Here is a 14,642-nt window from a genome sequence, read left to right as displayed (position 1 = left end):
GAGTCCAGACCTTAAACCCAATAAGAATCTTTAGGATGTGCTGGAGCAGACTTTACACAGTGGTCCGACTCTCCCACCATCACAAGATCTTGGTGAAAAATGAATGCAACTCTGGACAGATATAAATGTTGTGACATTGCATACGCTTATTGAAATGATGCCACAGGAAATGCATGGCGTAATCAAAGCTAAATGCGGTCCAACGAAATATTAGAGTGTGTGGCCCTTTTTTTTGGGGCCAGGCAGTGTATTGAGTTTGCAAAGTAACAAATTATGAAGGTAATAGAAGACATGCCAATACAGTTAATTTATTGACCACTATCATGAAGTGACATTTTGCTACAGTAAATTGAAATTTAAAGTTGAACACCAGGCAATACTTTTTTATTTTTGGGTAAAGTGGTAAAGATCATATATTGTCACCAGGACAGGAAGTAGGGGGAGAACTCCCCAATGGGGATACAGGCAGCTATGAAAACCCAACTTCCCTCTATCCAAAATGGCAAAAAATAATTTTTTTGGCTGGTTCCGTTTAAGTACTTAAACAGACGTGTTGGGTCCATAGAATCTCCGTTTAAAGGGATGTAACCTGTCGGCCTCCGCTTAATACTTATGCATTTAAAATTTTAATACTTTTTATTAAAATGTGTCAATTTTATTGTACCTGTGATTGTTATTTTAATAGTGAATTTTACTCTATCAGTAAACCGTATCCACAAGGGAGGTGAGAGTAAAATGTATTTTTTCAATCTCTCTTTTTTTCTTTCAATCTCAACATTCAGAAACATTTTGTGCTTGACTAAGCCTTAATGAAACACAACTACACAGCGAGGCAGTTTTTTAAAATGTTCAATCCCAGCGAAAAGTTGAGTACTCTCGGTAGGCTGTGTCTGAATTCTAGAACTAAATCCCAAAGTCTCCCAAGTGCACGGCAGGAGAAAATAGCAGCGCCTTGGTTGGAACTCATTTCAGTCACAGGCGAGTGCTTTATCGGGGGGTGTCTGTGAATTAAACCAGGTGTGTTTAATCAAGCGCAGGTTCTGAGTATTAGATGGTTTATGAAACACGCAGTTTAAGTGTGCGTTTTATGTTCTTTCCTCCCTTGCTTTTCTTGGCTGCTCTCCTGCCTGTGACAGTCCAATCAAGTGAGAAGGAAGCAGACTTTCTGCTTTGCTTTACCGGACCAGAGAGCGGTAACCCCTAACAACTATGATTCCTTTACTGCACTTTGCACAGCATTGTTTGCTCTTTGCATGATACAGTTAAAATAAGGTCAGTGCCAGCCAACCAGCTGTTGTCACATGTTGCCGGAATTTTCTGGTGTCCCTAGCCTTTTTGCCACCCTAAAGGGGGGAGGGGGGAGTGTCAGTGCTCTGCTGGTGGTGTACGCAATCAGAGCAATGGGAGGTGGGTAGAGGAGACAGTGCTTCTAGACACCAGGGTGATGCCGCCCTCTGCAGGCTCTGCATCTCCCCGCCCAACTCTTAGCAACCTGGGACGCTCTAGCTGGCCTCCTGCTTAGCTCCTGGCAAACATTGATGACACTGGTTGCCAGAAGCTGTGTGGGATGCTGGCCAGGGCATTCGAGGTTGCTTAGAACTGGACAGGGAGATTTAAATGGCCCCTGCACATATCCCCGACCGGCTCTTGGCAACCTGGGAGGCGCTGGTCGGAAAGGGGGCGGCAGGCACACTGATATGCCGCCGTGCCTGCTGCTCCCCTTTTTGTGACCCGAAGAGATGCCCCTGAGGTAACAGCCTCAGGCTGCTAGATTGGAGTATAGTAGAGTGTTCCAGCTTTGATGTCCTGTTTTATCCATGATGGTTACCATCATTGGCAATAAACTCAACTAGATCAAATCAAAGCCATTGACTGTGCAAAATACGGAGACCCTCTTGGCCAGAAAAAGTTAACCCTCTGCTTCTGTGAAGACTGACTGTCATCTCTTGATTGTACTAGAACGTGTGGATAACTGTTTTCTCTATCTTTCTTCAGATGGCTGGGTTACCTAGGTTTGCTCCTTTTTCATGTTTTCATTTGCCTCCTGGTGCTTTTTGGTCTTATCCGGAACTCAAAGGCCATTCTGGTGAGGTGAGTAGTTGACTGGTCACCTGGAGTGATATATATGTTATCCATGTATTTTCTGCTTTCTGTTTTCTCCAGAGAAACATTTGGCTGTAGTGGTTCCGTTCCCTTTTTGTTCCTTTGGTGGCTGTGGAGATATAACTAGTTCATATTAGGAACACATTGATACTATCTACTTATACTGAAAGCCTTTCCACCAGTTTTTTTATTTACCCGGCCAAAATTCGCACAGTGTGTGGGGCTGTCAGCTCCTTTTCAGCCAGCATTCCTTGATCAGCTGATCGAAGGAGCCATCTGGAAAAGTTTCGATCGATCAAAGCCGGTAGCAAATGAGTTGCCTGCTCTGATTGGGTATTATGACAGGTGTTCGCGGCACCTGTCGGAATACAATGTAAACAGCGGGTTTCATTGATCAACTTGCGGTTTCTGTTCATAGAGGAATCGGGTTGATTTTTTTTCCATTCAGCCCGCGGTTTGAACGGAAAAAAATTGATAGGTGTATGGCCAGCCTTAGGATGTCGGTGCTGCATTCTGTACAGTTAAACAGTGAATGAAGGGCGCTGTGGCAATCCCTCTCATCGGGTGGGCCCATGATGCCCTGCACTCACAGTATGTCTTCAGTATTCTGATTTAAGTAATGCTCCCTCTAACACTTGCTCATTTATTAGAAAAAAAAAATTAGTCCAGAGTTGGAATCTATGCAAAACCCGTGCTGAGAGAATTGTGGAGTCTGCCATTGTTGCTCTCTTCTAAAAATAAATTCTAGTTGCCTGGCTGTCATGTTAAAATGATGGCTTCAGTAGTTTCAGAGTTTCTTGTCTACAATCTCTAAATCTAGAAAAGAAACGTGGCCAGAATTATGATTTACTAAATGGGGAGCTGTTAGAATAACAAGTTAACCATTTTAGGTTTACCTCCTTTTCTTGGAATGGAAGAGGAAATGATTTGTAGTCTAGTATGTGATACCCTCCCATGCTTTGTTGCTGCTTCTCTAGCATGGTGTACCTGGAAATTACAGGCATGGGGCATAGTATAGGAAGTCTAGCTGGCCATACACTGTTGGAATTTAATTTGAATGTTCGTCATAGCATTTTGATTTTACCATCCAGTCAACCACTTTAATTTAAAAGCCCTTAAAAATGTAATCCCGACCTGTTACTTGTATAGAATCCTAGACCTATTAAACGGGTTTCTTTTGCACCATGCACACATTTTCCTGGTTACTAACCAGAAGTGAATGTCAATTAGCCCCCGCTAACCATTAGGAAATTAAATGAACGTTTCCGAAAATAAAAAAAAATTTAAGAAAATTCTTTGGTTTCCTTTATGGGAAGGGTTTTGCTTTTGTGACAAAGTAAAGACATGTGGTCCTTCCCATTGTTGTCCCTTTTAAACCAGTGCACCTTTTGTCTTCCATCGATGCCCAGACTGTAACAATGCCCCAATCTATACATCATTCCTTAAACAGCACTAATGGACTTCATATCCCGTTCCAATTCTTCAATGCTCACTATTTTATAGTTCTCTCCATAAACTTAAAAAACCTTTACCTTTTATATAGTGATCTAATTTATATTTACTATGTGTTTTAATATCCACTATCCGTTTCTCACCTTTAGTATAATAATAATATTAATCTCTAAAAGGAGAGAGGAAAAAAACCCATGATCTAATAAAAAAGCACTTATGTGTGTAAATAAGTGTATAAGGCCATAGCAATATTTGGCAGGCGAAATATTGTGCATATAATACTCACACAAATATACATCTAAAAACTTGTGATTTAAACGAAAAGCACGTGTATTTATAAATAAGTGCTTAAGGCCAGAACAAATTTGCCTGGCATAGAAATAAAGTGCTTGAGAGAATAAATCCCCAAAAAACTAAAAAGCAACCTCCAACCTGGCCATCTAATATTTTAAATCTAAACAAAACAGAATTACAAACTTTAGCTTGATGTCACAGCTACCGAGGAAACGATGCCATCTGTTGTTTCTGAGAATGATTCTAAGGTCTCATTCACACACAACGCAAGCAAAATTGTATATTGCGTATATACGAGCGACTTTGCGCGTATGTACGAGCGTATATGCGTGCACTATATGCAATCCCAGAATGCATCACTCGTAATTTAATTTTTTATGTGCTGTACGCATCTACACGTGTATATGCGCGTGAATACGCAGAAATGCGCTGCCCGGACACATCTCTGTTCCATTCTGTTTTTGCGCATATATACGCTACGCAAATATACGGTTCCATACGCGGCTGTGTGTATGGATCCATTTATTTGCATATGGTACAATACGCACGTACGCGTGGCAGTGTGAATGAGGCCTAAGAGATCTCTGAATACCTGAGAATCTTTAAATGCCATCCACTCATTCCACATAGCCCAAACCTTTCCCTGGTGTCTCTATCTACAGCCACCATTTCCTCCATTCGTATAAGGTTGTTTAGAGCTTCCAACCATTCTATCATAGAGGGTGTGCTTGAACTTCTCCAATGACGCGGAATAATCATACAGACTGCAAACAGAAAAAAACTTAACTTTGAGCTTTTGGCAGAGGCCCCCAGCTAGTTTGACTGCGAATAGGTTTCTGAGTACTAAAGTCTGCAAGTAAAAACTGCATTACGGGCCCCAGGATTTTAATAGCGATCACCATGGTTACCCAAATGGCTGGCAGCCGTATCAGTGCCAGTTATACATTTGTTTTATTATTTATTTCTGGTCACAGGTCTTTTCTTCTGTAACCTCATTTTTCATAAAATGAGGCTTGGTCCCCAGGAGGGCAGCTTATTTATTTGTAATAAATGTGTTTTTATTGGAGACATTATCAGGTGGGGCGGGGGAATTCATATATTTAAGCTGCCTTAAGCCGGCAGGTTTCACTGTCAGCTCTGAAATGTCTTAAAGAGCTCCTGGTACATGAATACAGACGGTGGGTCATGTTGATCGTACCCAGGGGAGTATTGTTTCAGGCAGGTAATGTTGTACCAAAGCAAAATGTCAGATCCCCCGTTCATCCATGTTGCTGCAAAGAGAGAATCTGATTTCTGAAACACAAGTCAAGGCCCATTTTCTTCTTGTAGTTGTTTTACAGAATGGACCAAATTATTGTAGCAAAGCTGTGGTCCTCTGATTTGTATGTTGGAGCACCCGTGGATGCAAGGCAGGGCAGAAAATAGTCACCATACAATCGTTCTGTCGGATTATCTAGTCATTTACATTCATGATTGCACTGTATGTGTGGCCATGTTTGTACCCTTTGAAGACATCCTCCGCTCCCGCTTTATCTGTGGGGAATCTTAGCCCTGTTTGGGATAATCCTCCTTGGACTGTTTGATTCTTCCTGCAAGATTGGTCAACCCAGGTTTGTCGCTACAGGTCCACACATAAGAAACCTATGGAGGCATTTTCCTCCCCTGAGATGATGTGCATGGTCACATGTCTTAATCACATGTGCGGGAGTTCCAGAAAGTAAAGGGAGATGGATTCATCTGCCCTTAGTAAAAATGGCCACTGTGAGAAGCATGTGGAGGAAAAGAAAAATAAGGAATGCAAAGATTAACAATCCTGCAATTCTCTAAGTATCTGTCATTACTAAACTGTTCTAAAGGTGCCTTTGTTATTTTGTAGATATGGGTAAAGTTCCTCTTTAAAGCATCATAGGTACAGATTACCAAACCTCTTTATGAGGTCTTTAAAATACCTTTTTTTTTTTAATGAAAAAAATTTGTTTTTGACTCTGAACATCTATATAGTTTGTACCTGGAGTTCCCCTTTACCAGTTGCTGTACACTGCTTCGTCTTGGCATACAATAATATGTCTTCCTGCTGCTCCTTATCCTTACCCCGGGAAGGTCGAAATTTACACTGTAGGAAGTCCCTGTAGCCCTGCTTTACCTTTGCCCTGAAGCTTTGAGGATTTTTTTTCCTTCGTCTTGGCTTTGAGCTTAAAGCTATTGAAAGTGTCTAATCCTCATTATGAATTCAGCGACAGCCTTGCTGTACTTTGAAGTGTGTTCAGTCTTTTGTTACATCCTGGGTGCATGTGTGGAGGCTTCAACTGCTTGTAGGTTACATGAGGCAAGGAGCGGGGGGGACTGGGAACCGTTCCCAACAAGTTTACAGAAAGGCAAAGAAGTGGAAGAAAGTTCAGTCCTACATTCGGGATGTACATCATCTGCTAAAGCTGAACTCCGGCCTTACCCTCAGGCTTGCACAGTTGTACCGACTCCTTTTCTGGACTGTAATTGCTTACTGTCATTTCACTGCACACCGTGAGCATCTCTCAATAGAGGCCGCAGCAAATCGGATAGAGCCAGCATTATTTAGCCCTTTCTCCCGAGCCGAAAAGACCCTGGCGCACCCTTTAATTTATTGGATTTCAATCATGGGGCTCAGCATCACATTTGGGTGTTGGGTAGAGTGGTCTGCATGCAAAGGCATGCCCACTCCTGCAGGTTGATATCCACCTATCGTGCATTTTGATATTTGCAGAACTCTTTCAAACAGCCAACCCATTTGCTTGCATCAGGGCTGAGGGCTCTTGAGAGGAGTGCTGTAGTGATTTTTTTTTGTGGCAACATTACATTGTGGCTAGGTTCAGACCTGAGCCACAACCGGGACCACGTGATCGTGTGCTAGTGCACACATTATTTGCCGATCGGCCCCATTGATTTCAATGGGGTTACATCTGCGTGGCAATAGCTAAAAAAAGGTAAAAGTACCCTTTTTTTGCGACGCACACAATGCCTGGCTTTTTTTTTTGTTATTTGTTATTAATTTGTTATTAGAAAATAATGGCACCCACAGTGCGATCGGCTGTGGTGGGCGACTCAGTGACAGTCGGTCAGGAGTCGTCCAGGTATGAACCTAGCCTAAAGCTGAAATCCAGCCAAACAGCTAAATATCCAGATAGAATATGTACAAGGGTGCTCTTTGGCATGCAAAATTAGATTTACACAGCTTTAACAGACAGGATAACCAGGTAGATGACCCCACTTGCTGTTAAAAGAAAACTATGGCATCTGATTTCTAGAAAATGGCTACAGCACTTGAAGAACTTTGGGGAAAATATTTATTAACCCCGCACTGCAAGGGATAAGTGCTTGTTTTGGTCTAGGGAGGAAATTTAAATTCATATGCATCTGGTCCTTGTAGCCGGCTTGCTCGTAGACCGGTCTCTGGAGGCTCTCTGCTGCAGAGGTCTAAGATTCCTGGAGTCATCACGTTCTATACAAGGTGTATAGGACGTAAGGATGCCAAGGGACATATCATCGCAGGCTGGAGGGAGCCAGCCAGCTACAAGGATTGGGTAAAGGTGCCCATACACTGCACGATTCTCGTACAAGAATCGTGAGAAATCCCGCAATCGTACGAGAATCGTGGGAAATCCCGCAATCGTACGAGAATCGTGCAGTGTATGGAAGGCGTGCGACCGTTTCTAATGTACGGTCGCACGACTTTTGTATATCGAGCATGTTGGAAAACCAGCCGAGAATCGTACGATTTTCGGCTGGTTTTTAACATGATCGTGAGAACGCACATCGCCCGTTCAGCATTGCAGTCATCGAAAGCACGATCTGCCTGTCCAAGATGGGCAGATCGTATGTTTTTTTAAGTACTTTACAACCCTCGCAAGACAAAAGTCTTGCGAGGGTTGTAGAGTGTATGGGCACCTTAAGTTTTGCTATTTTCCTCCCTAGACCAAAACAAGCACTTAACCCTTGCAGTGTGGGGGGTAGCCCCACTGCAAAGGTAAATAAAAAAAAATTGTCCCTGAAGTTCTGCTTTAATTATAGTTTTCTCTTGGCCCGCCTGCAAAGTCTCACAAATACCAGTTGAATCTTCCAGTGAAGACCACTTAGTGCAGCGAACATTTTGGGAAATCTGACCCTTTTCAATTAGTAAAAAGTACAGAGAATACAGAGTAGTTTTCCCCATGTGAGCTATGCTGTCAGTCAGCTTCATGCAATAAAGGGAGCTGGCACACAGTGTGAGAGTGTTTTCATTGAGCTGTCATGGTAAGCAAAGTACGTAGGTGGAAGGCATAACTGGTTGGATTTAGCAGTTACAGATGCTCCTGATAGTTTCGCATTTATCTTTAAAGTGACACTAACCTCGGGATTTTGGCTGTAGATCCTCAAATCATCTCTAAATTAGTGCTGACACTGTCCTTCCTTCTGGAGGGTGGCTGCTTTTGTTCCCCATGGTCCCTGTGTGTGTTGTAAAGTAGTCACCGCTCCAAGCTCACTCCCGTGATGGACTACTATCTCAGTACAAATTTGTAAACTAAACATGAGATTGTAGTCTATCACAGGAGTGATTCGAGGATCTACAGCCGAGTGATACACAAATAAGATAAATTTTGGTATTTGAATATTTTTAAGATTTAACTCTTGAGTTTAGTGTCACATAAGCTGGCCATACACTTATTGAATGTCATGCAAGGAGTCTTCTACTGAGGGAGCAGTGTTAAATCTGATGGCAAGAAAAGGGCTCGCACCCCGGACTCTGTTTATACATTTATAAAGTGATAACATTTGGTAACATTCTCTTTTTTTTTCTTTCATTTCCTGTTTGCAGCGTATGTTTTTTTGGAGTCATGGCACTGATCATTAGTTGGGCATCCATGGGTGTGGAGCTTGCAGTGGCTGTGGTGAGTACAATATTTCTTCTCCATGAACCTCTGGAGGGATTTCAACTGTGATCGTTTACATCACACAAATGAGTAAAGTAAATTGGCATATATGTGAGGAATGTGTTTGAATGTGTTTGTTTGGGAACTGTCATCTTTGTTTTACATGTATACATCATAAGATTCCTAGGGGGCTATGTATATTATCCCCCAAGATTCACACACAATTAGGATTCAGTTGGAAAAATCCTGGGTTTGTTGCGTGAATCTTGTGTGAACGCTTTTATGAAAAGGCCATGCAGTCTGAATTCCTTATTTTTAATATCCCATATTTACTAATCTAATTTACTATTGTTGAAGATGTCTGCTGCGCACCATACAGCGTTGTGACCAATACCTGATGGCCTCCTTTAAAGAAACTCTGTTGCCAACTTTAAAAAAAAAATCACAGTAATGAAATGCTTACTTGCAGTATTTTTCCTTTTCTGTACTTTTTTTTTTTTTTAATCACTTGCAATGTGCCTTTAAAATGTGATTGCCCCAGGGAGAGACAATTTCCTAGCATGTCCTAGCCCTCTCCTCTTCTGGGAGTATCTGATTGCTCTGGCCCAGCTCCTCTGCCCCTCCTTTCACCTCCTTACATGACCTGTAGCTGCCAGGGAAAATAGAATGCCATTTGAGTGAGAGCTCTGAGTCTACTAGGGCTGCTGACATCACATCCTAGATGAGCACACCCAACAGCAATCTCATGGTTTTTGGATATCTACACAAGAGAAGCTTTAATAGGTAAATAACATGCTTTACATACATACATACATACATACATACATACATACATACATACATACATACATACATAACTTAAATGCACATATATTCCTATGGGATGATTGTTAAAAATGGTTCTGCATCAGGGTCTCTTAAAACAGCAGGAGGAGAGCAGCCAGTCATCAGCAGGACATCTGAGTACATCATCTACAGTAGTAGCCGGTTTCTACCATCGCAGGCAATACCTGATACTGAACATAGAAGGTGCATTTTAAAATAAAAAATGTATCCTTTCATGTGTTTATATGCAAAAATGTATGTATGTATAATCTAAATATATATTAGAGATGCTCCGATACCATTTTTTTTGGTATAGAGTACAAGTACCGATTTTTATTTATTTTCGGTACTCGCCAATTCCGAATACCGATACCGGCATCCGTGGGCTTGAATTATCAGGAATTGCCTGGGAAGCCGGTGTTCTATCGAAAGAACACCGGCTTCACTTCCCTGGCGACACTGCGAGGCAGCCTGGCTTCCTGACGAATCAAGAAGCCAGCTGGCAGGTCATGATGTGCCGCCCAGCTTCCTGATTGGCTAGGAAGCTAATTTCACCTGTTGCCAGGCCAATGAAACTGGCTTCCTAGCCAAACCGGGAGGCAGGTCATGACATGGTGCCCAGCTTCCTAATTGGCTAGGAAGCTGACTTAACTTATTGCTAGGCAGCCTGGCTTCCTGACCAATAGTGTGGCACGTCATGAATCGCCCAAATACTAGGTATCAATACCAATACTAGTATCGGTGCATCTCAGGCTATTGCTAACCATGTACTTCATATAAGACACAGGGCATAGCCACAAGCCATATTGCCATATACTGATGACATTTGAGCTGGCCTTTTCTAATCTCTTGTTCTTCCACCTTCAAGGGCTCCAGTGATTTCTGCATGGATCCTGACACCTTTATCACCAAAATAGTGGAAGAAAAATCTGTGTTGAATCCAGGTAAGGATTTTTTTCACCTACCACTGATTGTTAGCTCTCATTTGTTTCATATGAACGAAGGGCGGTCATTTATCCCTGTAACCATATCTCCTAAGTGCCCCCGCTTCAGAGGGACAGATTTAAAATTCTTTAATAAATGTGGGTGTGACTTTACAAAGTTTTAGCGCTAGGGAACTCCCAACAGAATTCTCCCCCTCCTTTGATTAGCTGTGGCCTTATGATGAGGAGATGGGTCAAAACTACTGATGGATACAAGAATCAGGTGGCCAGCTTAACTTGGTGTCGACGACATGAAATTGAAATAATCTCTTTGCGTGGAGTTGTCCTTTTAAATATTGGAATAACTGGTGTAGGCTGGTGTATCCATAGGAACTAATCAACAATTTCCTCTTATTATTCTACACTGACTACGCTAATCTTGTGAAAGATGAAATATTATTGGTTTTCTGTAGAGCGTCATAACATACAAACAGTAGAAAACATCAACCGACATCCCAACATGAACTACCATTCCCATCCCACCCCGCTTGTTAACCCAACTCTAACAAGCCCGGACCCCTTAACGTAACCAAAACTCAAGCACCAAGTGCTAGAACAGTGCCCAAAAGGCTGGGGGTGAAGCCACTTCTATCAGGACCTGACCCAAACATTTCCAGGCCCCAAGTGGTAATGACATAACATGGCGACGGTTCCCCTACTGCAGGAGGGATGTCTCACCGCTACCACGGACAAGAGCACCGTTCGATCAGCGTCCGTCCATGCACGCCGCTTGGCCACGCCCCCCAGGAGAACCACCTTTTAATATTCAAAGTGGCAAAATATAGAACATTTGTGCAATCCTCCATCTACTATTGAAAATGTAAACACATGTCTCCTGTGTTTTTTATAAAGTTGACTTTCACAGCAAAAGACCATGTTACTTCATTGTAATTCTCCTCTTCTTAATCTAACAAAGAAGTTCATGCCACCCCTGCCTCCATGCCTGCCTAGGTGAGAATGACATCATCCTTGCTTCTGTAGTCTCCTGGGATATTCATGTCACATAAACCAAGAGGCATCAGCAGTGGCTTCACACAGCAGGGTTGACCTGGTGATGCAACATCATGGGGCCAGCTGCAAGAACCCAGAAGAGCTAGCCAGCTCCCGATGAATAAAGAGAGGGAATATCTGTGAAGGTTCTCATTCATTCAGGTCATGGTATATTTGTAAAAAATAAGTCAAGGCAACTGGACATGCTGTATTTTTCTTGGAGACGTTTCACTGGTCATCCAACCAGCTTTCTCAATTCAAAAGAGAGGAATATGGCAGCGCGGGATCCGGCGTGGAGCACAACAGATAAACGTGTTTCTTGTGAATAAAACGGTACAAAAGGTAAGTATGGATTCAAAAAAATGTATACAATGGGTTCCTCTTTAGAAATCAAAATAAGCCTTCAGTTGTATTACACTCTGGTGCCATATCTTACCTTTAGCAACCCTGGACACCTACAGTTCAGAGCTTAGTGACCTAGGAACTCATTGCCTAGCCTAAGCACTGTCATGGGGAGTGGTGGTGCCTAGCCATATGCAAATCCTGACTTTGAGCAAGTCAGCTTTTTCTTATGATCTTTGTAGAGGCTGTATTGGCATATGGAAGGGTGCAGGCAAGCATGCCTGCTTAATGGTAAGCCGTGTCATGTTGTACAGCTGGAGGCTTAATTTAAGCTGATGTGACAGGTATGCTTTGAGTGTTAGTCCAGAAGTAATTGCATAGTAACGAGGCAAACTATGGAGTACAGCAGCCGGCAACACTGTTACTAATGATCATCATAGAGAGAGATGCACCATGTTTTTTGTTTTATGATCTCTTTGCACAAGCTTTTTTTAAATTTTTTTTTATTGTGTGCGTTACTTTTTGATGCTATTTAGTATCAGTGTCATCATTTGTCAGCTTTGGTATTTTTGCTGTTTCTTCGGCCAGTGCAGCTCTATACGGAGTGATATAATACATCCTGAATTGGCTTGATTGCTCTCCATTTCCTCTGATTCCTATTTATGGTGCTTCATTACAAAGGGAAACATTATCCCAGCAATAGACTTTCCATGATCTGACGACACTAGGGGTGAATGTAGCTTGCTGAATAATGGAAGGGTGAGTGCGGTGTGGGAGACGCCACCTTTGTTTGAGCTAGAAATGAGTGATAAATGCGCCTGGCTTCGTGATCTGCTCTCTTCCCTTCACACATTTACTGGCTGACCGCTGGCCTTCTACAGCTGCTGGCCGCCGACATTAACACAGATTACAGCCCGGTGCTTGAGTTCAGATGTGTTCCATTAGGGGGCTAAGAGGATCACACTTACTATTCAACCTGCTGTCAAGGCTCTGCCCTAACCCAGTTATCTCGTGCAGTGATTATTTTTATACCCAGAAATAGAGCGTGGATTTCACTCTTTGCCAACTTAACTGTTAAGCATCTATCTGCTTTCTAAATCAAATCTGCATCCCACGCAATTTTTTATGGCTGTAAAATAGAATTTGTCAAAGAGATTTAAAGAACAACACCATGCACAATAACTTTACCAGTGTTAAACATACCTTTACATCATCATACGCACCCCCCCTACAATTCTGCAAACCTGCCATTTACATGCTAAGATTAGTAGAGATTCCACTCTACTTCCAGCCCGCTCGGATGTGTGCACTGCAGATCTCACAGACCCCAGTGGAGGTTGTGTCTCTGCCTCCCTCTTCTCCAGGCCATTCATAAAATCCCAGGATTGTGTTTTGTGAGTGGCCTGAAGGAGAGGAGGGTGGACCCCCAGTGCTGAGGTTGTGTCTCTGCCTCCCTCTTTTGCGGGTCATTTACAAAATCAATCCTGGGACTGTATTTTTGAGTGGCCCCGAGAAGAGAATGGTGGACTCCAGTGCTGAGGTTGTGTGTCTGCCTCTCTTTTCTCCAGGCCATTTACAAAAAGAATCCTGGTGTTTTGTGAATGGCCTGAACGAGAGGGGCGGGGAGACATGACCCTGCAACACTTTTGGGTCTGTGAGAACTGCTGTCAAGGAGCGTGTGACCTGGAAGTAGAGTAGGAGATGTACTAATCCCGTCATGTAAAGGAGCCGGATGTTGGATAAAGCCTCGCAAGGAGGGGTTGCTTTTGAGGTAAAGGAACAATCTAGTTCTCAGACATCCAACCTATACAGTAGTTAGTCTCAACAGAAAAGACCACAGTGCAGTTAGTTCGTTTCCACCCATATGGATACAGGCATACTGGGCATATCGTTCCTTAGATTTTGCTTTCATCGAGGCACAACAGAAGTAGCTGCAGTGTGAATCTCAGCCCACATCCCAAGATGGCTCTACCCCTGAGATCTTTTGCTTTGGGCGATCCCTGAGAGGGTGCTGTTGTAAATTCAGCATTGTCTGTATTCCTTCGGTGTGCCATCTGCTGTGAATCTTTCCAAAGATGCTTTCATTGCACTACACCTTGCATTTTCACATAATGTCCTAAAAGCTAAGTCGTTTCCCCCCCCCCTTACCTTTTACCTAAATCATGGGGTTCGCCCCACAGACTTCTGCTCTTTTTTTGAACTTGGCGCGACTTCTTGGCTCTGCCTACAGTCATCCATTCACAGATCCTTTACCAGTCCCACGGCGGCAGGGGGGACTTGTAGTTCTCAGTGATTGACATCACCACACTTGTAGTCCATTCTTCCTCCCATTCTGTAACTGGAAGTCCATACCTTGGTAAGGAGAGGGACAAGAGGAAGAGTCTGCAGCACCCACAACATTGCACCCATGATCCACTGAACACATTACAATGCAACAATGCAAAAAAATAAATAAATGCACTTTTTTTATTTTATTAAGATGTGCATTTATTTTTAAAAAGTGGACATTTTAATGGAATCTACAAAATGAAGCCTTAGCATAAACGTCTTCATGTAAAGATGATGTAAGGTAGAGCGTGTCTATTTTCCTGCCAAGAGAAGCACTTGACCACCCTGAGCACGCGATCCGGTAAATGGTAAGCACGGGTCGGGCCGGCCAGCTAATTACAGTTTAATGGCTCAGTTGAGCAGGAGACGAGCGGCACAGCAAAGATTCCGCTGAGAAGATGAACAGCTGGTGGTTGCAGCCTTAGAGTAGCGGAATGAATTA

At 42.9% G+C, this 14,642-nt stretch overlaps 1 protein-coding gene across 4 annotated transcripts in view; it reads left to right on the top strand.

Moving 5' to 3' along the window:
- Positions 1–14,642, top strand: part of TTYH3 (tweety family member 3) — a 113,592-nt gene that overhangs the window by 69,713 nt on the left and 29,237 nt on the right. For all 4 annotated transcript variants that reach the window (XM_018555463.1, XM_018555462.1, XM_018555465.1 and 1 more), the window contains exons 5-7: positions 1,996–2,091; positions 8,678–8,750; positions 10,426–10,501. In XM_018555463.1, coding sequence (XP_018410965.1) covers positions 1,996–2,091; positions 8,678–8,750; positions 10,426–10,501 — 245 coding nt within the window. The remainder of the gene's footprint in view (positions 1–1,995; positions 2,092–8,677; positions 8,751–10,425; positions 10,502–14,642) is intronic.

The sequence above is a fragment of the Nanorana parkeri genome, unplaced genomic scaffold, assembly GCF_000935625.1.
Source record: "Nanorana parkeri isolate BGI_ZX_2015 unplaced genomic scaffold, ASM93562v1 scaffold197, whole genome shotgun sequence".
NCBI classification, from domain to species: domain Eukaryota; kingdom Metazoa; phylum Chordata; class Amphibia; order Anura; family Dicroglossidae; genus Nanorana; species Nanorana parkeri.
The sequence above is the reverse complement of the archived record's forward strand: the minus strand, read 5'-3'. Positions and strand labels throughout refer to the sequence as shown.